At 34.2% G+C, this 25,692-nt stretch overlaps 1 protein-coding gene across 1 annotated transcript in view; it reads left to right on the top strand.

Annotated features, from left to right (window-relative positions):
- The window catches only part of Cdh10 (cadherin 10, type 2 (T2-cadherin)), a 170,383-nt gene that overhangs the window by 96,186 nt on the left and 48,505 nt on the right, over positions 1–25,692 (top strand). The window contains exon 3 of the mRNA XM_005386142.2: positions 24,376–24,670. Within this exon, the coding sequence (XP_005386199.1) occupies positions 24,376–24,670 (295 nt within the window). The remainder of the gene's footprint in view (positions 1–24,375; positions 24,671–25,692) is intronic.

Below are 25,692 nucleotides of genomic sequence, written 5' to 3'. Positions count from 1 at the left end.
CAACCATCAGCACAGTCAGCAGGAATCTCAGTGCAGACCTCTCCGGAGCTCCACATGCTCCTCCACTGAGCCTGTACTGTCAGGGGAAGAACGGCTTGCAGGGGGTCTCCCCAGGTATTGTGCTAAGTCCTCCGGGTTTCTAGTTTCCAAACGGCTCTCGTGACCCCATTCAACTACACCTCTGAGTCTTCGGGCGTAGTCTGTATTCTCCTGTTCTCCGAGTCTTTGTTCAGCAGCTGTTCCTCCGCTGACTCTGGACGACAGGGGCAAGTGCTACCCGTTGTGTAGCATGTTTTCCCAGGGGTTTCTCCATGTCGGGATGATTCACACACGTCCCCAGGCGGGCCTCCGAGGCTAGTGCATGGCAGGACAATTGTGTCATTGTTTCTGTGGGCCAGGGTAGTTTTTGACTGCACGGCAATGACCAGCCTGAGGGCCGGCGCTTGACTGCTCATGCTGCCAAGTGCCCAGACACCAGTTGCCCTCCTCCAGGGCGCCTGGGCGGCTGGGATTCCACCCAAAGGCCTGAGCTCCCCACCGCACAGCTTCCCAGGTGCAGGCGGCCAGCCTCCCTGCTATCAATTTTTGTGTGTTGCTTGTGCACCCTGCTGTGTTGCTAAATTTGCTTGTTAATTCTAGGAGTCCTGCTGTACTTTTTTGTGTCTTCTTTGTAAAGAATTATGTCGTCTGAAAACAACCACAATTTGAATTGTTCCTTTCCATTTGTGTCCCTTTAGTTTCTTTGTCTTGCCTGACTACTCTGGCTAATGATTTGAATGCTGTGTTTAACATTCAAAAATCCTTCCCTTGTTCCTGGTATGATTTGAGTGCTGTATTTAACACTATATATCCTTGTCTCATCCCTGTTATTAGAGAAAAAGGTTTTATCTTCTTCATTTAGGATGATGTTAGCAGGAAGTTTGTCAGAAATGTCTTTGTCAAGTTGAAATAAAGCCCTTTTATACATATTTTCTTCAGATTTTTTCTCGTGAATGGATATTGATCCACTGAAAGGCCTTCTCTACATCTATTGAGATGATGGTAGTATGTCTTTTCCTCTCTTTATGTGGCAGATCACATTTATTGATGGACACATGTTAACAATTTTAAAGCAGTTTTTTTTTTCTCCTTATACAGCTGGTACAGTTGTTACTGTAGATGTATGTACCAATTGCAATGATGCGATCTTTGCTATTATATTAAATGAGCATGCTAAGAGTGAGCAATTTTGGCTTCTTTGAACTCAGAGAGAAGTCATTTCTTCTTTTTTTTCATATATAATGTTAGCAACAGGAACTTCTAGTGAATAAATAGAAAATCAAGTTTTTAAGTTGCTTATAGTATAATATAAAATAAAATTTAAAAAACACTGAGGCCAACAACCTTGTAGGTATTTTTTTTTTCTTTAAGGCATAACACTTTCTGAATATTATATGCTACCAGTAGTTATCAGCATGATTATGGGAATGTAATCTAATTCCTTCAATTTATGATTTTATCATGACTAAAATTAGAGTAACTCAGTCAGCAATTCAGCAGTTTGCCATCACCTTCTTCAATTTTATATGAACATCACCACTAAAAAATTAAAAATAGAACACCAGCTATAAGGAGCATAATATATCTTAATTAATGTCTGTAAAAACCTGTTTTTAAAATATTGTTATAATTTACATGTAATATAATCACATAAAAATGTGAATACAGATTTGGCTTTTTAAATTTTTTCTATCTTTTGCTTTTCTTATTTTTGTACAAAGAATGGAAATATTTAATATTTATAATGTCATAAATTGTCTAAATTGTTACATTTTGATATTGAATAGTATTGTACTTTACATTCTGCATCTATCAGTTATAAATAAAAGCAACAAACAAACCATTCATTGATAATTCCCAGAATTATTCTGATTATCCTAGAGTAGAATTTCAGTAGAGTAGCTATGTTTGCTTTTTAATTCCCATGAATGATCCAAAGTGGAAATAGAAACATGAGGTTGACCTCCCCTAATTTTTGAGTCCCTGATTCTAATTAATTACTTTGGTTATTGTCTAGTGGCTTCTTTGTATAATTCTGACTTCTGGTTCAGTGTTACATCTTTTCCAGAATTTTATACAGATGAAGTAAATTTAGTGGGTATTGTTTTATGGTTTTTACTTTGCTTTATTATCACTCCATTTAATCTTAAAAAATAGGAACTTTTCAGAGAATTTAGGTTTCTGTTCTAGTTTACCACAGGGAATTTGTTCTTTAAAAACATAAGTAGAATCTTTAATTTTCATCTAATTATGGAAAAGGAAAACTACTACAAGATAGGATAAGCCTTGTGGAATTATTAAAAGGAAGCATAAGGGAACAGATGATTGCAAAGGTTCACAAATGATGGCTCATTTTGTGATAATTATGAGGCAAAATCTCATTAAATTAAGCTTAGAGTAAATTAACTGTTATCACTTGGAGATGAATATGGTCATATCTCTTGACTTTTCTCACTGAAGTTTATCCTCAAAAGTTTCTTGTGCAAATAATTTTAGAATTGTGTATGTTGTGAAATAATTTTAATTTTTTAGCAAACAGCTATTTCTGCAGTAACTAATTGTACTAGGTAGCCGGGTGTGGAGGTGCATGCCTGTAATCCCAGCACTCAGGAATCTGAGACAGGAGATTATTGCAAGTTGGAGGCCAGCCTGGGCTACAAGGTGAGCACAAGGCCAACCTGAGCTGCATAGTGAGACCCTGTTTCAAAATAAAAATCATAATATGCAATTTATGTTAATCTCCTGGATATTCCTGCCTTGAAACACTATAGATACTATTTTTCTATTCATATTTTTATTATGCCCAATATATACACATAATACTAGCATTATATTTTAAAATTTTAAAAGTCACATTGAAAATATAAGATAAAATAATACTAGTTACTACATAGTGAGGACAGTCTGTCATTTATTGCTGGGTATGTTAGGTGCTATATTTAAATCTACTCTATGTTGTTACAAGACAATTGTCATCCACTTCATCAAGAGAGAATTGCTGATTAGGAAAGCTAGTTATCATATCTAGTGATTTATCTTATAAATTACAGCCAGAATCCAACTCTAGAACAATATAACCAAGAAACTTGATTTATGTCCTTATAGCTTATTCACATATTAGTATGTATGCAGAAAATGCTACTGAGTAAGAGCAACTTTATTTTGTTTTCTTTCAGGGCTCCATTCTGATTGAATACATAAATCTCTCTCCAAGGTTTCAGGCTGAGTTTCTTTTACCCTAAAACATACACAGACAACCACTTGGTAGAATAACTATGATCCATGGAGTTTTAAAACCTGCCTGAAATAAGAGCAAATATTCCTTGAAAACACAAGCTGTACTCCCTATACCCTCAGTGTTTATATTTTACTGAATAAAATAATGACATCTGCTTTATAATTTTAAAAATCAAAATTAGTTTTTTGGTTTTTTTTTTTTTTTCCGGTACCAGGAATCAAACTCACAACCTTGCACTTGCCAGGCAGGCGTTGTGCTGCTGAGCTAAATCCCCAGCCCCTTAAAAATCAAAATTAGATGACAAGTGTCTAAACACATGAGCCCTATCCATAGGCTCAGTATCGTTAAAACTTAGGGAGCATGTCATTAAAAAAAAATCTTCTATCAAGTACCATATTTAATTCAGTGCAGTTTATATCAAATAAATGACAGGAGGAATCTAAAGAAAATAGTCAGAAACAAAAGTATCAACCTAAAGAATACTTACCTGTTGGCCGTGAGTCCTGTTGCTGTGTTGGTGGTTGCATGGCTTCCTCAGCACGTTAAGTACGCTAGGAGTATGTAAGCCTAAAGAATTGTGTAGAATACTGAAAAATGAAAACACACATATCCACAGGAAGTGGAAATGTTTCCAAAGAAAATATAATGAATTTATCGTGATTTAATCTATAGTCATTAAAATCTCATTTTTCCTTGAGGAGCCAAGATCGTGCATTACGAAAGAAAATCACTTCAAAAGTTAAGTTAAAGGAAAATAGTGAGATGTTCACAGGTTTGATAATAAAAGAATGAAAACTAGAAAGTTATTTAAAAGCACTGATGTAAAAGTAGGAAATATCAAAATATTTAAAACACAGAAAGTGTGACTATACAATTACCAGACAACAGCAACATGGAACAACTATTATCTAATCTATTAAATACTTTTTTTTTTCATTTTTATTCAACAGTTCCAAATAAAAAAGTTCATTTCTCAATCTTTTTGACTAGGAATTTTGAACAAGCTTGTAACATGTCTGAATTATGAAACTGGAACTTCTCTTCAACTATCAATTTTTGCAGGTAGTCATTTTCTTTAACACCTGTCAATTACTTTTGTCACTTGTTTCGTTGTCATACACAGATACACCTATTTTGGGTAATATTTTAATCATAACTTCACTGTATTAGAACAGACTGAATTTCTTTTTCTGGTGCATGATATGTTTTAGTTTACTGAAAACCTCTCTTCCAAAAAGCAAATTTCTAAACATAAAGCCACTATACTGTGAATCAAGTTCAAAGGCCAAATGTCTGAAGGAAGTGTTGCTAATCCTGATCCAAAATTAACTTCTGCATGTTTGTATCTATACATTCAGCTGATATAAAAACAAAGACAATTCATCTAATTAAGATAAGTAAAACTGTTACTTACAAGTGCTCAGGTACATGTTGTCCACACAGATTTAAACCCAGAACTACATATTCCAATTCAAAAGATGCTTATTCTTTGCTAAAATTGGCTTCAAGTCATGCATGTTGCCTAAGAAAAAGTTTGCAGGACAATTGGCTCAAGGAGTAAAATGTTAACATTTTATTTTTTGCTATGTATTTCTACCAAATAGAATAAAAATACATAATTCCTCTTAGACTTGCTTCCTAACAACATATCCATGTGGGTGCAAGGTATTAGATCAGGTACAGTGCATGTATTTATGAGGAGAATTGCGCTAGTGAAGAGATACGTTAGAATAAACAAATTCAAACTAGGCTAATGCCCAACCATTATGATGTAACCCTGAACAAAATAGTTGCTTATAGGGGACAAGATTTTAGAAATCACTGAAAATACAACGATAAAAGAAGGATGCTAAGTGAGGTTCATGTAACCTCATGAAAAAATGAGATGGATCTTGAAACATTAAAAGTTTGATTACTTATACATGTTAAAAATCATATTGGCATTTACAACAAAATGAAAAACTGAGACTTTGTGGTACTAAATATCGTGTTTGTATCACCCTATCCATGCTTTCCAGCTGTTACTCCAACCTTACTCGGAAATTGTAATAATCTGGATAGAATTTCTAACATTTCTTTTATTAGTGAATATTAATTATGTAGACTAATGGATTCCATCGTGATGTATTTACGCAGGCACGAACTCAGTTAGAGCGTTTCTACCTTTCTGCTACCTGCTTCCTGCCCTCTCATCCCCTTCATCTTCTGTAAGCACCCCCGCTGTACTTTCCTGTCAGTTTATTCATTAGATTTCACTGCTGAGAGAAAACACGAAATGTTCTGCATTTCAAATGAGGCTTATTTTGTCTGAAGTGATGATATCCACTTCCAAATATTTTCCTATATATGACATAATTAGGTTTTTCTTTATGACTGACAACTATTCCATTTTATATATATATTTTTTAATCTATTCATTAGTTAACACACACCTAGAGTCCCCTCATAGCTTTGGGACTTTTTTCCTTCATTTCCTATTTCTCTTTTGTTTTTATGCTGAAGTCTATTCCATGACTCTTTTTGCTTTCTCTGTTTCAATGTCTTTGAGAAGAGTCATGAAAGATTATTATAGTTTCAAGTATAGTCTATATTCATGTCCTTTGATAATTGAATATTCTGTAAAAAGCATGGTCATTTAAAAGAAATCATTTTATCTAAATAATGTCAGTATTAATTATGATTCTTAATTTTTATCTATATATATAATACTATTAAGTTCTTGCAGTCTTTGCCATTGCATCATTGTTGCTAAACCAAAATAATATACTGAAGTTTTGAAATTATGAGTGGCTTGGGAAATTGAGAATCTGCACATAGCCTATAATAATGAACTTTAAGCAAAAGGCAGTTTCTTTAAAAACAAATGTTCCAAAATGGTAAATATGTCAAATGTTGCGATGAACCACTTCAGTTGTTGAAAGTTTGTCCAGACGTATAAATAATTCTTACATTTTCTTTTCTTTTGGCTTGTTTACGTTTGCCTTACTGGAGACTGAATCCAGGACCCGCACTGTGTATACTGCTATATCCCCAAGCATTTTTCATTTCAAATCAGGATCTTGCTCAGTTGCTAAATTGCCCAGAGTAAGCTCCAACGTTGATCTTTTCCCCTCAGCATTTCTGAGCAGGCCACCACGCCTAGTCCCAGATTTGTAATACTTAAATGATCTCGTACTTACTTTTTCACTCTCTGTTCAACACATATAATTTGTTTCTTTTGCTTTTCCCTGCAAAGAATTTGCTCAATAATGCATGAAAATTGTGACCGGCACCATAAAGAAAAACAAAACAAACAAACAAACAAAAAATAACTTTATTTTTACTCTCAAAAATATTGAATTCTAGGAATAGAATAAAGTTTTAAGCAGAATGTAAAATTGCTGCAATAATTTCTCTAAGGGGCAAAAACAATTAGCTTCGGTTCTTTCTGGAGAGAACCGCTCTGCACCACTACCTGCATCTGTAGCCCGTTCTATTCATCTTACTTGTTTAGTGACTATACCAATACTTAAGTAATTGCTAGATTCAGCAGGGAAGATTTTATTGGAACATCATCACTGCTGCAGATGCCGAAGCAGTTATTCTTCTCATAGGCAGAAATACTTACTGGTAACCTCAGGATTTTCTGCTTTTTTAAATTACTAGAAATAAGCACTGTGAATTTCTTTCATTTTCTTTCCCCCTGACTAATGGCTAAAGAATGCAAGAAAACAATTTAGCTGGAAAATAAAATTAACTATGGAATTTTAATGCTATGTTGACTTTATTTCATTTGAAAGGGGCTGGGGAATTACAAATGAAATTATATGAAAATACAGTGAGTCCCTTTTTTTTTTTTTTTTTTCCAGTCAGCAGTTGGTTCTGTTTTAATGAAATAAATGAATACACATGGAAGCTAATATAGTGGGAGAGAAGTAAGATTAAAAATTAAGGGCCCTAAGAGAGGATAAACAAAAATATCACAACTCCTTTAATTGCCAATAAACAAAAATATCATACCTTTCTTAACTGGCAATAAAAGCAAACTAGAAGTAATACCAAGATAGACAAAAAACTAAATTTAAAAGTTGTCTAGAATGCATCTTCTAGTTCATAAAAAGATCTAAATTGAAATGTAAGAAATAGATACAAAAATTAAAGCTGAAGTGGATTCTAATAATTCTGTTTTTATCTTTACTTAAAGTGGTAGAATATAGTACTAACGAAAGAAAGCACTACCAACCCACACTGACGCTACCATACTCTCCAATGAGTTTCATAGAAATTTGACCAAAAAAAAATGAGGTTTCTTAGGTAAACTTGGAAGGGGGAAAACTGTCAAATAGATTTTCCTCTAATGAATTTTTAAAGAAAAACATGAAGTGAAAATTCAGATTAAAATTTACCTATTATTAAAAGTCATTTTCATTAATTGGGAGTATAGATAAAGATATTTTGGTGAACTACTCCAAAAACATGTGAATATATAATAATTTCCATGGTATTATGAAGAATAAATTCTGCTCAGTTACTTCTATTATAGAATGGTGGGCAAAAAGAATGGATGAACTAGTTTTTAATGGTAATTTTAAATATTTTATTAAATTCTATTAATACTTCTATCTAATACTGGCAATTTTTTAGTCATTAAATATTCTGTAAAACTTCCAAGAAATTGCTCTCTAATGATCACTTCAGTCATCAATTTTGTTTAATCATTAATGTTAGAAGGACATTTGTGATATTTTTGAGTAAAGATGAAGTTTATATTATTAATTTTAATTAAATCTTAGAGAGAAAACTTGTTAAACTATCATGCAACTGAACTGTATTTTATAGAATTTAAACACCCTTGAAATTTGGAGTTTGTACAGTAAAATATAAAAATTGCTAAACCTTCCTATTTACAATTTATCTATTAATGTATATCAGTCCACAACTATTTTTAAGCCTTTAGAGACTGTCACTTAATTATATAAAGATCTTGAGTAGAATTGCACAATTTTTCTTTCAAAAGTTAGGTTTCCTTCAGGTTGGTATTCCTACTTAGAGACAAAGAAAATAATATGAGTATGAAAGAGAAGTATGAGGTACGATCTAATGATACATGAAGTGAAAATACATTATGACAGATTTAGATTGGATCACCATGGCAGCTACACCAAGCAACAGAGCACAAAAAAGAAAGCTGAAGTGGAAGTGGGTGTTGTTGCACCTTTAATTAGATTTCATTTTCATTTAGATTACTTTCTCTGGAGTAATCAGTTGCATTGACTGGTTTCCCTTCCTTCCTGACCAATTCCCAATTCTACTAATAACTGAAATAAAATAGACAATAGTATATCTTCCTAGAAGTGATTACACAGCTCCCAACTCATATATGACTGCTTAACATCATTTTTCATACTTGGGCAAGAAAGCAGGTATGGGAGCTGCATAACTTCATGTTTCTTTTATTTAAAAAAATTGTATTTTTATTTTGTTAGTAAATGTTTAAGATGCATAATAAAAGCATTCATTGTGGACAATTGGTACATGTACATATTGCATCTTAATTCTTTTTAACTTCCCATTGTCCTTCCTGTTTACAATTTTGTCTATTCTTAGGTTATTTCTCCATCTGCAAAACACCTACCTTTCTGTTTCCTTTGTTTTTTCTTCAGTTCACACTGAAGTTCTCCAGTCTTAGTAGACGTATGCTTACCTTGGTTGAAGACATTGTTTAAGTAAGCGACTCACAGTTCTTCACATTTAAGTGTTGACAGCCAATTCACTTAGATTAATTTCTATTCCAGAATTTTTTGAATATGCTGTAACCTACTCTTTAAGCATATGTGAGAAGATAAAAGTCTTCTCCTTCCATTCACACTGAGAATTTGCTTACATTCAAGGGAAATATAGGTAATCCCAGAACTTCTCTAAATTTTCTGGCTTAATGTGTCATCTGTGATACAAGGTCACACCGTAGTCAGTGGATACTACTCCACTCTTTTTGGAATTGGGCAGTAGAAAAACAAATACTAACACGAGGCTTGTACAACCTATTTTGTGAATATGATCATAAACTATGTAAACATATTGGGGCTCTTTTATGTCTTTGGTGGCCAAATCTGTGAAAATGTGGCAAACCATATTAGCAGCTTCTGCTATACCATCCCTTGAGAACAGTTTGACTACTACAAAAAAATAGAAAAATGTTAGGACAACAGAACATGTTGTCTAACAGATAACATGTTAGAGAACATGCCGAAAAAAACATGTCAATTTCACAGATAGGTAGGACATGCAAGATTAACTGGTGTACATTAACATTCGTAAATGAATAAATCAGTCTTCTGGTAAGCCATTGTTGTATAATAAAATAATCTGATGATTTTTGCACAGCACTATAAGTGCCTATTATGACTCTTGTGCTGACCCCAAGAGCTCCCAGAACCATCTCAGTCATTTTCTACCCCAGCCCCAGCTTGTCCAGCCCTATCGCCCTGCCTTTCCTTGCTCACGCTCTAAATCAGTCCCTGTGTGTTCTCTATTTTCGTGTGGTCTGTCTACATCCTGGTTGAGTTTCCTCATAGCAGGGTGGCATCAGATCAATTCAGTTGCTTACATGGTGACCCATATAGTACTGCGAGATCTCCATCATTCAAGGCAGAAGTTTTGTCAGGGCATGCAGATCACCTCAGCTCATTCTGTGTACTTCCAGGGATTCAACGGGAGCAAAACTGGACTTCACCACTTGCTGTGGATTTCACAGGAAGAGAATTAAATTGTTCCTCTTGGTTAGGGAGTGGTAAATTTCTGAAAGTGGATATAAGGTAAAGATAAAGTTGCAGTAGTATATGGAAATTATTATTGCTAAGTGTACATAAGTTTAAAAGTAATACATCTTTTTCAAAAGGGGAAGGTAATGAGTGGTAGAGGAAAGAGGGATGGAAGCAAAATAAAACAGACCAAAAATGAAAACTGAAAACATTTTGATCCATCCTTAAATTATTTTTTCATTTATTGACCAGTTTGCTTATATCTGGTAATCTGAACAACCGATTTGAAGACAAGAGTATGCAATAACAACCATACAAAAATAATAGAATAACAATAGTTCATATGTTGTGATTATTATTTTCAAAGTAGTTACTCAGAGTACAAGATATGAGCATAAAAAATTCTCCAAATGATATTAGTACAAAACTGCCTTTTCAGTGAATTAAGAGAAAGTAGTAATGTATGATGTACTATTTTCTTTTCTCTTCCTTCCTTTTCCCTTTTGCCCACCATAGTTCCTCTTTCCGTTGGAACAGTTTCTTCCCATTTTATAATATCTGTTGTACATTTTGGTCCTGTTGTACATATTGGGGACAATATGACGTTTACATGGGTCTGATGTATTTTACTTATGAGTATGGTCTCAAGTTGCATCCATTTACCTATAAATGTCTCAAATTTGTCCTCTTTGTGACTGAGTAGTACTCCATTATATAAAAAGATACATTTTTTTATTGGTTCCTCAGTAGCTGGGCATTTGGGCTGTTTCCAACATTTAGCTATTAAAAATTGACCTACTATAAACATATGTTCACATGTATTGCTGTGGTATGATATTTTAAATACTTCTGGGAAGATACTGAGAAGGGGAATAGTTGGGTCAAACTGGACCTCTAATCCTAGTTTTTTGAGGAATCACCATACTGATTTCCACAGTGGTTGTACCAGTCTTCACTCCTGTGAAGAGCAGAGAAGGGTTCCTTTTTCCCCTCACTCCCTCCTGCATTTGTTATTGGTTGATTTCTTGATGGTAGCCATTCTTTCTGGGGTGAGATGGAATCTCAGTGTTTTCATTTGCATCACAAATTGCCAACTATGCTGAAATTTTTTTCATACATTTATTTGCCATTGTATTTATTCATCTGAGAAGTGCATATGCCTATTTTGGGTTTGGGTCTTTAAATCTGGGGGTCTGAATTTTTTCAATTCTTTGTCTGTTCTAGATATAAGTGCTTTGCCTGAGGGACCACTGGCTAAAGATTTTTCACACTCTGTGGGTTGTCTTTTCAAAGCAATATGAAGATGAAGAAAATAATAAAGTAGTGCTTTCAATATACTCAATAAAGTATAACTCATTTGACTGCTTTATCCAATGAAAGAGTGAGTGCGTATACATTCAGTAATTGGGTCTGATATCAAAATCAAAGAATAAACACGCAGATGATGGCAAAGAGTAAAATTTACTGAAGCTTGGAGAGGCGAATGCTGGTGAAGGATGTCACAAGACGATAGCTACACAGGTTAAATTACAAAGAAATATATTTGAAATATATTAAGAGGATCAGGGAGAATTGTTTTCAGAAAGATGAACAAGAGAAGATGGGAGATCAGACCGAGGAAGGGGAAATAAAAATGATTAAGAGGTGATCTATGTATGTTCCAATTTCCAAAGATGAGTATTAGTATTATGTATTAGTATTATGTATCACAAACACATACTGGTATTCCTCCTTTAATGACCTACCTGTTTAATGACTGTTTTAAATTATGATCAAGATTCACTGTTGGCATTTAAAACCAGCATTTGGACTTATGAAGGAAGAACTTGAGCAGAAGTGTGGTCTTATGGTGGCTTCTTGTACAGTACACACCTGTAATTTCACTAATGATACTTGTACAATACAATCCTATAGCACTATAACCCTTTATACATTACAATACTGCATGTAAGAGTTATGCAAATGAAAGCAAAGTCATTAAATTGGGATTTCCTTTGACCCACTTCTTTGTTCTGAATATTGTTAATTTACATTCTCTATACAATTCCTCATTTAGGGATCAACTCATTTCATGATCTCGTTGCAGGAACTGGGCTCAGTGGCTAAATAAGTAAGTAGTGCCTGTACGAACTTTATTTGTCTATATAAAATTTAAATTTCTCTAAGAAAAAAGAAATTATCATCAATGTTAAAACAGCATTCCAAATTTGAATAAGTTATTCATAGTTATACATCTACAAATTATTAAATCAAGGTAAAGAATCTCTTAATAATTTGGAATATGATGAACCTCAAGGAGAATAGGAGGAAACAAAGTAAAAGAGGGAGTGTCCTGCATAGTAGTAGTATGTGAATGTTCAGTAACAAAAAGATAAACAAAAAGTAGTTACTGAAAGGAAGAATGGTATCATAAGAAGTCAAAGTGATAGGCGGAGTTTACATCATTATCAGTGTTGCAATTAGACAGGAGGTTTAGATGGTGTTCTACTTAGAATGGTAAGCCATTAGTGGGGTTTGACCGAGTAGTAGCATACACTGGTTTGACTTTAAAAATAATCCCGCTTCCTGGTGGATAGAGTGTGAAGCAACAAGGCTAGTAATAGAACCAGAGCAATCCACTGGAGGTTTGAGTGAAGATCTTGATGATTTGTTTTGTAATGAGAGGAATCTATGAGACACATTTACAGATGTATCTGAAGTAAGAGATGCTTGCTAATGGAATAAGAGGACAGGGTGAAAGAGAAAGGACATGAGGTGCTATGACTCCTAACCTTTTAGTTTGTATGATTAGCTCCTTCAGAATCATGTGGCTTTGGGAAATGAGTAGACTTGATTTGCGTGAAAGAAAGGATGAAATCTGTTTAACACTAGTGCTACTACTAGAAAGTTTCCTTTTCACTTATTAGATTATTTGTTAAGCAGATGTGACCACTAATTTTATGTGACAACTTGGTCAGATATGGTGCCTGTTTAGTCAAACGCTAGTGTTGATGTTGCCTCAAAGACATTTTAGATGAGGTAAACTTTAACACCCTAAAGAAGACTAATCACCATAATACAGGTGAGTATCATCCAATCAGTCCTGCCTGCACTTGCAAATTGCTAGCCTAGCCTGTGGATTTCTGAGTCAGGACTGCAATGCCACCTTTTTCTAGAAGTTGAAGATTACCATCCTTCCCTATGGATCTCACACTTGCTGGTCCCACAGTTGTGTGAGTGGATTTCTTCATGCCTCTCCCTCATTTTCTCTTCCCTCTCCCTCCCTTGTTTTCCTCTTTTCTCTCCCCTTTCCGGTTCCTTCACTCATTCTCCTCATGCTGCTTCAACAACTGACAAAAGTCTCAGGGGGACATGGGCTATGTTTTGCCCCTTCAGCTTTGCATGAAGAGTAATGCATTTCCTGCTTTTTCACCTTGCTGGAACTGGACATCTGGTAAAGGATAAAAATGTATATATTTTAGACTCTAGAAGCACAGAGAATTGTTGAAAGCCTTGAGGTGAAAAGGTGAAAAAGACTTGTAAGTCTTCAGGTTCCATTTGACATTCCATGGAGGGGTTTTAATTTTCTCCTATTCACTTCTTTTTTGTTCTTTTGTTTTCAATCCAAGAACCCTATGTGTCTTACAGTGTGGAGAATTAAGTTTTGGTTTGAGAAGCTTTCAGCCTGGTCCTTTAGCCTCCCAAGAGACACATAGCTCAACATATGTCTCATATCTTCTGAAAAGGCCTAATAATATGTTTGAAGTCCTTCAGTTCACAACTAGTTTTACTCTAATATATGAACTCTGTTTTTTTTTTTATTTCCCCCAGAAGGACCCTACTTTTCTGTCCATAGATCCTCACCTTTAAACATATGTCCAGCATTGCCCAATTTTTCCTGGAAAAGAGCACTTTCCAGGCACAGTTACCTTCTACAATTCTCTTCTCTCGGGTTTCAGTTCTTGTTTTTAGGCATAGAATTGGCCAAAAACATTTACAAATTTCTGGTAAACCATCTGGGTTTTCTCCATGCTATCATTGGGAATGTTGGTGAGTTTTACTGAGCTAACTAATGCTTCTCCTAAGATAAATTACAGATGTTCACAATGATCTGCCTCACAATTTCAGAGAAAAATTTGGATTTGTACTTCTGTTTCTGCTCTGTGTGTGTCACAGTCCTACTAATTCAATCTTCTAGTTAACAGGAGCTCCTAACTGACTCGCAGCTTCCGTATTTTTCCATATGAAGAAGTTTTCATATTATACATATAATTCTAAATAATTAAAGTTGCACATATAATTTTAATGTACAGCAATCACTGGTCCCAACTTTTCATTCTGTGATTTGAGCAAACTTTCACTTCATTAAAAATATTCTGACTTTAAAAATAGTACAAAACTGGGCTCAATTTGTTTTAATTATTTGTTTTAAATATTTAAAAATTTAATTATTTGTTTTAATTATTTAAAACTTTGACTGTGGTATTCATTTCCTTCAAATATGAATAATAAGTTTCTATCTATTGTAAATATTACAAGTCTAAAAGAACAAAATGCGGTTCTTGGCGGTTATCTTCAAAAAGTATATCTGTTGTTCCAGAAAGACTTACAAAAATAATAATTCAAACTGATACATATGCTATAAAAATTCATATATATGGATTGTTTGTCTGATATATATGTGAAAATTATAAAGATCGATTAACTCTTATAATGGAATTTTAATATTTAGTAATTATCTATGATGTATTACTATGATTATGTTTTATACCACAATATTTCATGTATTTTTTTTGTATTTCACACATATATAAATATAGATTGTGGGGGCTGGGGATTTAGCTCAGCGGCAAAGCTCCTGCCTGGCAAGTGCAAGGTCATGAGTTCAGTTCCCGGTACCGGAGAAAAACCAAAAAAAAAAAAAAAAAACAAACAAAAATAAATATAGATTGTGATTTTTTTGTACTATTACATTCATAGCCCCTTTCTGAGGTTTTCATTTCAGCCAGTGCCTAAAAACTGTGAATGAAAGTATCCAAACCACCATTTTTATTTTACCCTCTTTTACTACATACCTGGAAAGAGTAGGCAGCTGCTGGTTCTTCTTGAGTCTCCTTGGTCATTCTTTATCTTTCAAGACAAGGCCAACTCTGTAGACTTTAGGAATCCAAGATTCCTAAATACACCCATATAGTACATTTTCCAGAAAGTTTAAAGTCCTAAAATATCACAGACCGCAGCACATGGTGGTGGAATGTGAGCTCCAGAAGATTTGGGTTGTGCCATGGACTGACTCTGCTCACTGCTAGAAGCTTTCCTCAGGAAATATTCCAGGTTTCAGGTATCTCTGACTTTCTGTGATCTGCACATTTGGCTTCATTCCCACAGCTTCCCACTCTACCCCCTCAGAGACCCGTTGCTAGGAACCCAGACTTTCTTTTGAATGTGGTAGAAGCCTTGCTGACCCCCACCACTCTTGCAATCACCTTGTCTGTAAAACTGGCATCATGTGGATAGCACCAATGTCTGCTACGAGTAGGCCCTTATATCTTCTTTGCAGGGAAGGAGAGAAAGGGAACAATTCAAGAGTAGAATGGGTAAGAGAAAGATTTAATACCCAACGTTATGCATCTGTGACACACCCAGCCATACCCAGAAGTGCTCCTCACTCATCCCTTTAACAGTCCCCTATTAATTTGTGATACGATTGAGGTATGCCCAGAAGTGGTCTTATGCTCATAGAAGAGAGCTTCCTGTACTATTTTCTAGTCTCTTTTCACCTTATTATTTTTTTTGTTTTTTTTTTTTTTTGTTTTTTTTTTTGTTTTTCTCCGGTACCGGGAACCAAACTCACGACCTTGCGTTTGCCAGGCAGGCGCTTTGCTGCTGAGCTAAATCCCCAGCCCTCTTTTCACCTTATTAATCAGAAGTGAATCTCTTGATTTTAAATTATTGACACAATAAAATTTTAGAAAATAATTTATACATTCTTGTATTGTAAAGCCAAACTGCCTAAGAAGTTCTCCAAGCATTGGGAATACAAGGTGTTTAAATGTTAGATATTATTTTCTGGCCAAAAGAGAATACTTTTTAAAATTCAGTAAAGTATAAGGAGGAATATATTAGTTTATAATGTATCAGTTTTCTCTAAATAATTCCCTAGTAACTCTTTCCAAAGGATAATCTAATACATTAGAAATAATATTTCTACTGTATATTTTGCATACTCCTTAAGGTCTTTTAAATGTCCTCAAAATATTTTTTAAGTGTTGGCTTCTGAAGTAGATAATTCCTGTAAAACTATGTCTATGACAAACTTCAGTCAGTACCTTTGATGTAATCTCAGCATCTTTGACTACATTAATTCCATGACTTAAGAAAGAGTTCCATTCAGAAGAATATTCATAGCTTAGATTTGTTTGTAATTTTCACAAAGGGAGTCTTATATGTGTTTGACACAAATATACATTGTGAAGCATAAGGAAACCCAACTGGGTACACTGGTATATGTGAAAGTTCATAACTCGAATATTCATAAATCGGGGATTTGCTGTCTACCCTGGCAATGTGGTTAGCATCATTTGCAGAAGGAGATGATTTCCAGAGTTTTATAGCACTTGCCTTAGTGGTGTAATTTGACTCTTTTTAATAGCTCCAAAGGGCTAACAGAACTCTCAGAACATCCCAGATTCATCTCCCCCGGTGTTGGGCCCATAATTACAAGGCCAAATTTTAGCTAGCTTTACATTTAGAAAACCAAATGGGAAGAAGAATCCTTAGTTACATAAAGAATTCTTTTACTTGTGAAAAACAAATTATTGGTTTTTGTTTTGGCTTGGCTAGGTACTGATCTATGCAGACATCAGTTCCCTTTTATCATTAAATCCTTCGTACTTCTCTAGGCTTGGAAAGGAATTGTTCAGAGAAGTACTTATGTGTGTAAATCATATAGGGTGTATTTTTAAATTATCTTGATTATTTTTGCAATCAATTTCACTAATAAGTTTTATTTCTTATTCTCCATTTCTAATATGGATGAAGAACTGTATAACTGAGATTCATAAAATTGCTCCATATTTTCTATATTGTGAAAATTAAAGAAATCCCCCTGAGGGAAACAACTACACATGGTGAATTATATTTTCATTGTTACTCTGTAAATGTCACATATTCTAACTCAACATTTGCTACCCTTCTCTTTTATATAATTTATTAGACCCAACAAGCAGGAAGGGGGAAAGGAAGGAAGAGAATGAAAAAAAATGAGAAAAGAAGGATAAAATAGAAACAGGGCTTTGTGAATAGGGAGGGGAAGGGTGCTTGAAAAGAGGGTCCTGGAATGGGAAAAACAAAAAAAGGAATTAAGATACGTCATGTACAGATACAAATTCCCTATGATGAATGCGATCATTATGTATATCTAAAATGTACTGATAAACTGAATTAAAGAAATAAAAACGTTTACACTAGTTGTAAAAAAAGTGGTAAGTACATATTTATTTCTGACCAGATTATGTTTGCTAGCTTCTATATAGTTTCTGCTATGTTCAGATGGTAGGCAATCTTCATCAGTATTTTACTGAAAGAGGATTTGATTACTTGACTTAATGTTTTCTTTTGATAAAATACTATTTGGTGGAGTGATTATACCAGCATGTTAATACTGACACCCTTAGAATAAAATAGTATGCTTGCCACATTGTGGATTTTTTAAAACAAGTATAAAATGTCTTACCTGCTTGAAAGAAAATGAAATATAAAATTATCACCATATTTTGGAATCTCCATTAAACAATTTCTGACATATTTAGGTTAATGAACATGAAAAAATAAACACAGCTTGTTAAACTCAGATAGTTCATGATATAGTCAACAGATATAGTCATCAGTGATTTAGTCATCAGAATTCACCTTTCAGAGAACTAGACTAATATAATTCAGATTTCTTCTATGATATTTTCTCAGGTTTTTTTGGCAGAAGCCAAATAACATCAATATTCTGAATAAGAAAGAATCTCACAATATAAGAAATTCACAATATAAAAAATATATTTCTCAAAGATAATAATCTGACTTTTACTGGCACTATTGATGATTTTTTCACTTTTTAAAATTGTTTTTCAAGCCAAATGTAAAGTTTCAAGGTAAAATCCTGTATTGATTTTTTATATGGTAACAAATTACTTAAAATCTATGTACACTGCTGATGTATATGTTGATTATTTTAAGTAGCATTTTCTTATTTAATGAGTGAACAGAAATAAAAATAAACTTATAGAGGGAGAAATTTGCTATTGTCTAAATTTTTTTTTCTTCCTAAAATTCATGTTTTTCATTCCTAACTTCCAAGGTGATAGTATTAGGATATTGAGACTGTGTGTTAATGAGATCCATTGTGGAGGATCCATTGTGGTTGAATGAGTAAAGTATAAAAGAGACTCAAGTGACAACACTGTCCCTTCTATCAGATAGGGACATGGAGGAGGTCCCATCTGTGCACCAGAGAGCAGACAATGACCGGCACTGCATTTCCTGGACTATAGTTCTTGGACATTATAGTCTCCAGAACTGAGATATGAATTTTGCTTACTAAGAACTCACCCTTTTTATATTACTTTGTTATAGTTTCCTGAACAAAGTAAAATGAGGTTCCCAACAGAATATCTATATGGTTAATTTAACTTCTCTGTGATTCCTAGTATTTAAAAAAAAGGTTCCTAATCAGTTAACCACGAGATCGCTTTATGCAATATTTTAAGATGAGTTCTTTAGAAGTTTTATAAAATTATCAAAAATATGTCACATTTCAAATTATAAATGTTGGGCTGGGGATGTAGCTCAGTGGCATAAGCACCTGCCTGTCAAGCACAAGGTCATGAGTTCAATCCCCGGTACCACAAAAAAAAAAAAAAAAAAAAAAAAATTATAAGTGTTCATTGAATAATTTGTGCTTAAACTATTTCTTTAATGTCAATTGATTGCTGAGTTTTAAAAATGAAATCTCCTCATCATTACCAAATTGAATAATGACTTACTGTTAAAGTTATCTAGACTTAAAAAAAAGTTAAGGGAGAAGAAAGTGACTTTTAAATGTGCAGCGCAGTACCAGTTGTTCTGCTCTCATTAGTTGTCATGTATCTTGCCATGTCCTTTATCTACTTGTGAATTTACAAGGAACACAGCAGGTTGTGAATTTTTAATAGGTTTCCACATAGAAAGAAAAGGTCAGCATTAACATAAAATTCTTCTAAAAGACTTGTGACACAAATGTTTCACACCGGAAAGCAGGTGTTACTAAAAAACTAAAGCCACAATAATCTAATATTTTTCTATGTTTAAAGAAAACTTAATGCCTCCTATGATAAAATGACACAAGAGAAATCTATGTTTTCAAGTTACTTTCTGAAAGTCGATGCTATAATGTTTTTGACATAAGATCCATTGACTTCACCTCCCTACAATATCAATGTGACTTTATTCAATGAAATGTTTAGTTAATTCAAATATCTAATATCTGGTAAAGTGTCTAATATCTGAATAAAAAAGAGAGTAATAAGAGTAACAAGAAGGCTTCATTCACGAGTCCTGTTTTCTGATCTTAGTAAATGAATTAGAATGGCAAATAAAATTGTGTCACACATAAAAGAAATGAGGGTAGCACGGAATAGTAGAGTAGATGTGCACAGAAAGAAAAAAATAAAATAATAAAGGAAAGCTTGAAATGAATAGGGAAGCCTGAGAATCAGACTATAACGAAATTCCTCCTGTCACTGGACTTAGTCTGAGAGGTTTCCAAAGTTAAAGGAGAAGCTTAAGAACCCCCGCACCTTTAAAAAATACGTTTTCAGTTTTCATGACTCCCTTAGTGGAAAAAGAAATTTTATGACATATTATTAAAAGGCACAGGAAGGGCTTATTAAGCTGAGATTTTAGGGCACATTCAGAGAAAGTAGATGAATTAAATCCTAAAATAGTCATGCAGGGGGAAAAAAATTCCCAACCTGAAAGATATCTGGGATGAGTTCATGTTCTCTAAAATCAAAGACTGAATTTTAGGAACAACAGAGATTAAGAGAAGAATATGTTTACTGAGGGAAAGAAAGCTTCTGTCTGAGAGAGGGACAGCAGGGGGCCTGAGTGGGTTGCCCAGGAACTTGTCTTTTCTAGGGACTTTGCTAGGGCAACATCATAAGGTGAGGCAGGTCCAAGGTGGAAAACATGGGAACTAGCTAGGTGGGCATGGGGTGGGACAAAACTATGATCAGCCAATAAGATTACAAGTATAATTATTCAGGTAAGATTGATTAAATCAGATCAAATGGGGAAGCTAGTCATGTAGCAAGTGGATATGAATACAGAACAGGGCCTCTCCTGTAAGGGGCTGGGTTAGTGACTTCCTGGTTTTTTCAAGGTGATTGCTATGTATTTAAAATATCAATCCTGGAGGGCCATCCGAGGGAATTATGCGGGAGCCTCTATTTAATCTTTTGTCCACAGCTGGAGGTGCCTATCTTCCCCAACAGTTCCAAGTTATCTCATCTTCAGCACTGGCTCCTTTGAAGCCTGACCCTGTCTGACTGCCTATAATATTTTTAATATTGTTATCTATCTTGGCTGCCTATAACAATGGCAAACACTTATGCTTCTCTTGAAAGGGAAGAATCCCCAAGTGAGTGTGGTACTCCAAAGTGTACGAGCCCATTCTACATGTATGGGCAGGTTTCGGTATGGCTTGGTGTGGTTCTCTATGTTAATTTAAGCATATTTTGGATGATCTCAACCTGTTCCTTTATCTTAGGGTCAGGCTTCTGCTCTTTACTATCTCAGTTAAGCCAGCATGTGGGTTTTCAGTATCCCTGAACAATTTTGGATGAGATGAGACCGGAAGGAAGGGAACATAAATTTAACCAAGGTTATGGGGGTATATATTGCCTTGGGTAATTTCGCCTGGGACCCAGAAGTTGCAGTTTTCTTAAAAGTACAGTTTTTAGTTATGATAACCTTGTGTTCTTTCCACTTATCTTTTATTTCTTTTATCCTGTCTCAGTCTCTTGGTCTGTTTCTGTAATTGCTAGGAGGTCATTAACATCTCTGTACCTGTTAGAACTGAGCTTCTGCTGCTGATCAGCTTCATCTTTGAGAGGAAGCACTTCTCCAAGTCTAAGCAATACACAAATTCACCACTCTGGCTCACGCTATAAACAGCAAATGTCTGTTGTAGTTACTTCTCTGTTTCTCAAGTACATTTTTAAATAATCTTTTATTCAACATAAATACCCTGAAGACCCAAATATGATCATTTCATTATTCATTGTAGGGTTACTGTTTTCTCCTTTTTATTGCTGAGAAAAGAAAGAACTTTTTAAAAGAGCACATTATCAATATGAGATCTACTGGTTCAAGAAAGATGTATTATGTGTCCAGCTTTGAAACAGAAAAACTTATAAATTTATAGGTTCCATTTGCTTCTCTTAATTATATTCCTGTTGGAGAATGAAGGCAGTGTTTCATTTTCTGATGCTTAAAACTGCAGTCTAGCTTGCAACTTTCATCTCTGATTTTCTGCTACCATGTTCAATTTTCTAATCCAACAGAAAATTCCAACCATATGTGGTCCAATTATAAGATTTAATTTTCACTCTCTGTAGCATAAGTAAAGGTAAAAATCCTACTGTGATTTATATTATGAAACTCAACTATATAAAGTCAAAATCTTACCATATGAAGAGCCTTTTCTACATTTTTTTATAAGACTAGCTCAACTAGATTTAATATTCTCTGTGTTGATTTCCTTCCTTGTCTTCTGTACATAGTGTTCTGAGATGCAATATTTATAAAACATAAAATATTTTCATGTTCCAACTTCTGTTCTTCCTTTGTTGGGTAGTTTAGGTATTCTATGCTTAAGAAATCTTCTATAATTCCTGTGGACTATACTGTGAATTTCTATTACACACTTGGTTTGAATCTTCTATAGAAATAGATTGGAATTGTTGATTTTGCCTTTAGACATACCCTACTCTTATGAGAATAAACAGATATTTCTCAATTGAAGCTATTGAATGAATAGACAGCAAATGTCAGAATTGTCTACTAAAAACACAGCTATCTAATCCCTTGATTGATGATACCAATAGTGGTTCCTTAAATTTTTTGATTCCCACACAGAACAAGAAATATACGATGTGTAGTAGTGTGATTTGGAAAATTACCGCTGTGTTACACATACTCATACTTAGAAAGTTTCCAGCAACTCTGCATTTTAAGTTAGAAAACAGACCAGTCTTGCGACTTTTTGAGTGTGGTTCCCTGGACAATAGAGGCATGTGGTACTTTTGAGAGATTTTTTAGTTAAAGATTGATGTTTCCTTAGTTTCCCTTCTTTACTTTTTATGAATAGCTAAAATCATAGTAAAAAGTTGTTCTCTGATTTCTTTACCTTTTATCTAAATTCCTATGAATATTCAGGATTTTCTTTAGCCATTATATCTGGAATAATGAGTTGTTTATCATAAAATAAGAAAAATAGAGTTTTATCCAGACTTAACAGCTAAGTGGTAATTACTGCGAACCAATTAAAGTGAATTGCTTTTGTATATCTCGCAAAGATGGTAATGGGGAAATTCAAGAGAATCTATAATAATTTTAAATATATTTCTTAAGATTCAAGATAGAATTAAGGGTAGTATTTTATTATGAATAATAAAACTCTGCTCATAACATATTAAATGTTTATTAGATGAGTGGTATAACTTTGGAAATATTTGTAGTCCCTGTGTTTTTGAACGCCAAGCTTTGTTCTTTCTGTGACCACATGCCTCACTTTAGAATAAAAATCTCCTAGAAGGCAGAGGTATTCCTATCTGAAACCAGGTTCTGTATCTAGAATATCCTCAAGGTACTGTGATACCCTCCTCAAACCTCCTTGTGCTTATTTCTATATTCTAGGAGGGTATCTTACCCAAATCAGTCCCCCAAAGTCAAGACTTACTCACTGGCACAGGCACCCATGAGCCTACAGGCTGGGCTTCTAGGGGGACATCTGCTAAACACATATAAATGAAATCTGCACATAGCTCATGAGCTTCTGATTTAGCACTTGCACAGCAATTGCAAGTTCACTGGACTGAGATGTCCATGTGAATGCACACAGAGTCTGGTGAATTAATTCTGAAAGACTGAGTGTGGTCATGTTATAGGCACAGGCAGGGGAAGGGGGAACAGACTTACCCTGAATTGCCTTGTTCCTGAATTGCTCTTTCAAGATTTTACAAAGATAAATTTGGCAAGGTAGAAGACTAGACTATGTTTTATTTTATAGTTCATTAATTTTTTGCATGTGCTGGTTGAGCACTTTATTAATCAAATTTATAACACATATATTTATTTATATGTAAGTTTTATGTAGAATCTATCTGTGCTCTTGCTTGAACATTTGTGAGATAGTCACTGTCTTTTGTATGAATTATGTATGGTTTTCCTGAAGTAGAAGTTATGGTTCATACAGCTTTTCCTAACTTTGAGATCCCAAGATTTTACTAAATCCACAACAAAAACATAGTAAGAAATAATAACGTTATATGCAGAAGATTTCCTGCACAATATGAGAATAAAAACATTCTATTCACAGACAGAGATTAGACGATAAGCTTTATATCAACATATCAAAACCAAGAGGTGTCTTTATTAAACTTGTTTACCATAGAAATGGTTTTTCATCAAGGGCATTCATCATGTTCACGTCTTTGAAACAAAAATACCTGACATCTACAATTTAAGGAGGAGAATTTTATCTAGACTCATGGTTTCAAAGAGATCCATTGTCCAGGTTCACTTGGGTAAGGCAGAAATGGAATGGTGGAAGGGCAAGGAAGGATAAGGAAGTTCAAGGTCGGGACAGCCAGGAAACGAATGAAAATAGCAGAGCCAGGGACAGGAATGCACTTCCTCTACCAGCACCCATGAGCCCCTCCAGGAGGCACGCACGCTCACGGCACATCCACCTGTAAACTCCTTGCGGCACATTTCATGCAAGAGTAAAACACTCTCAGGACCCGGTTACCTTCCTGAAGCTTCACCTCTGAGTGGATTAGAATTCCTAGGTATGTTTCAGATCCAAACTCCAACACCAAGTAAAACAAACAAAGGAGTTTGGTTTATTGTTGCTACTTTTTCCTAATTTGAATAAAAATCACAGTGATACATGCAAGGCTATTCCTCAGTTCTTAAAGTGTGTATCTGTGATCAGACTTACACAACTCTCACATTGCATGAAAGCAGTTACTGAGCTCATTATTCAGTGATGGGATGTGAGTTCTTTCAGCACTATATACCTGTACACACGCACTGTCACGAACATAGTCCTTTTATTTCCCCTAGCTTCATTCAGACCAAGATAAAGGAGATGGATCGCTCAAATATATTTTATCTGGAGATGGAGCTGGCACTCTTTTTATTATTGATGAAAAAACAGGTGATATTCATGCCACAAGACGAATTGATAGAGAGGAAAAAGCCTTTTATACTCTACGTGCACAAGCTATTAACAGAAGAACTCTGAGGCCAGTAGAACCGGAGTCTGAATTTGTGATCAAAATCCACGATATCAATGACAATGAACCAACTTTTCCTGAAGAAATTTACACAGCTAGTGTTCCTGAAATGTCCGTTGTAGGTAAGCTTGTTTATACTTATGAAAGCATTCACAAAGTACAAAAATAATTTTAAGAAATTCTTATAGTTGAACGAATTAAAGGCAATAATTGATTGTTCCTTATCAATAGCACATATTTAATATTTCTATTGCATTTTACATTAACTTTTGGTTTTTAAACTTTACAGTACATGTAGGTATAACTCAATATCAAGTACTATTGGCCATCAGCAAACCATGAAAATATTAAATTTTATTGCACGACTTTGGATAACTAATAGTTGCATGAATTCTGAACACAATTATTTTATAAATATACTTGCTCTGTGTTTTGACTATGCTTCTAGGACCCCCGAAAAGAAACCTAAGTCCTTGGGTGCTCAATTTCCTAATTAAAATAGGAAAATATTTATTTACATATAGCATAAGCACATAAAACTGTATGTTTTAAATAATTTCTAGATTACTTGTAATACCTAATACGACAAGATGTAATTTTTTTATTGTTTAGATAATACAGCAAGAAAAATATTCTGTACGTGTTCTCTAGAGATGCATTTTTGAAAATGTTCTTCCTACTAGGATAGTTGAATACCCAAATGTAGAAATCACAGATATTTAGGTCTGATAATACATTAAAAATACCATTGATGCAATAGTTTCATTCATGTCATTAGTTGCAATTCCCCAAAAGAGTTTCTCCAGATTATCTACTTATTTCAAATGGTGAAATAAGTTTTCTTATGCATTAAGACATATCTTTCATTAGAATCACTACATATAAAACTCTGCTGGCATAAATCTCACATTCAAATAAACCAGTTGCAATCCACAATTAATGACATACTAGCAAAGAATTATAAAGTTAAAATATGGAACTTATATAAAAGAAAGCATAAAAATAGACATTTTTCTTTAAAAATGGAATTTCTCTTTATACTTTAAAGAAATATCAGTTATATTGGTAGGAAGAGAACATTAAATTATCTTAATTTTTATTAAAAGAGCATGGCAAAAATTTTAAAGCACCAGGAAATGTTGTC

Source organism: Chinchilla lanigera, unplaced genomic scaffold, assembly GCF_000276665.1.
Source record: "Chinchilla lanigera isolate Chin_1 unplaced genomic scaffold, ChiLan1.0 scaffold00025, whole genome shotgun sequence".
Taxonomy (NCBI): Eukaryota; Metazoa; Chordata; class Mammalia; order Rodentia; family Chinchillidae; genus Chinchilla; species Chinchilla lanigera.
Note: the sequence above shows the minus strand (reverse complement) of the source record. Positions and strands in the feature narration are given on the sequence as shown.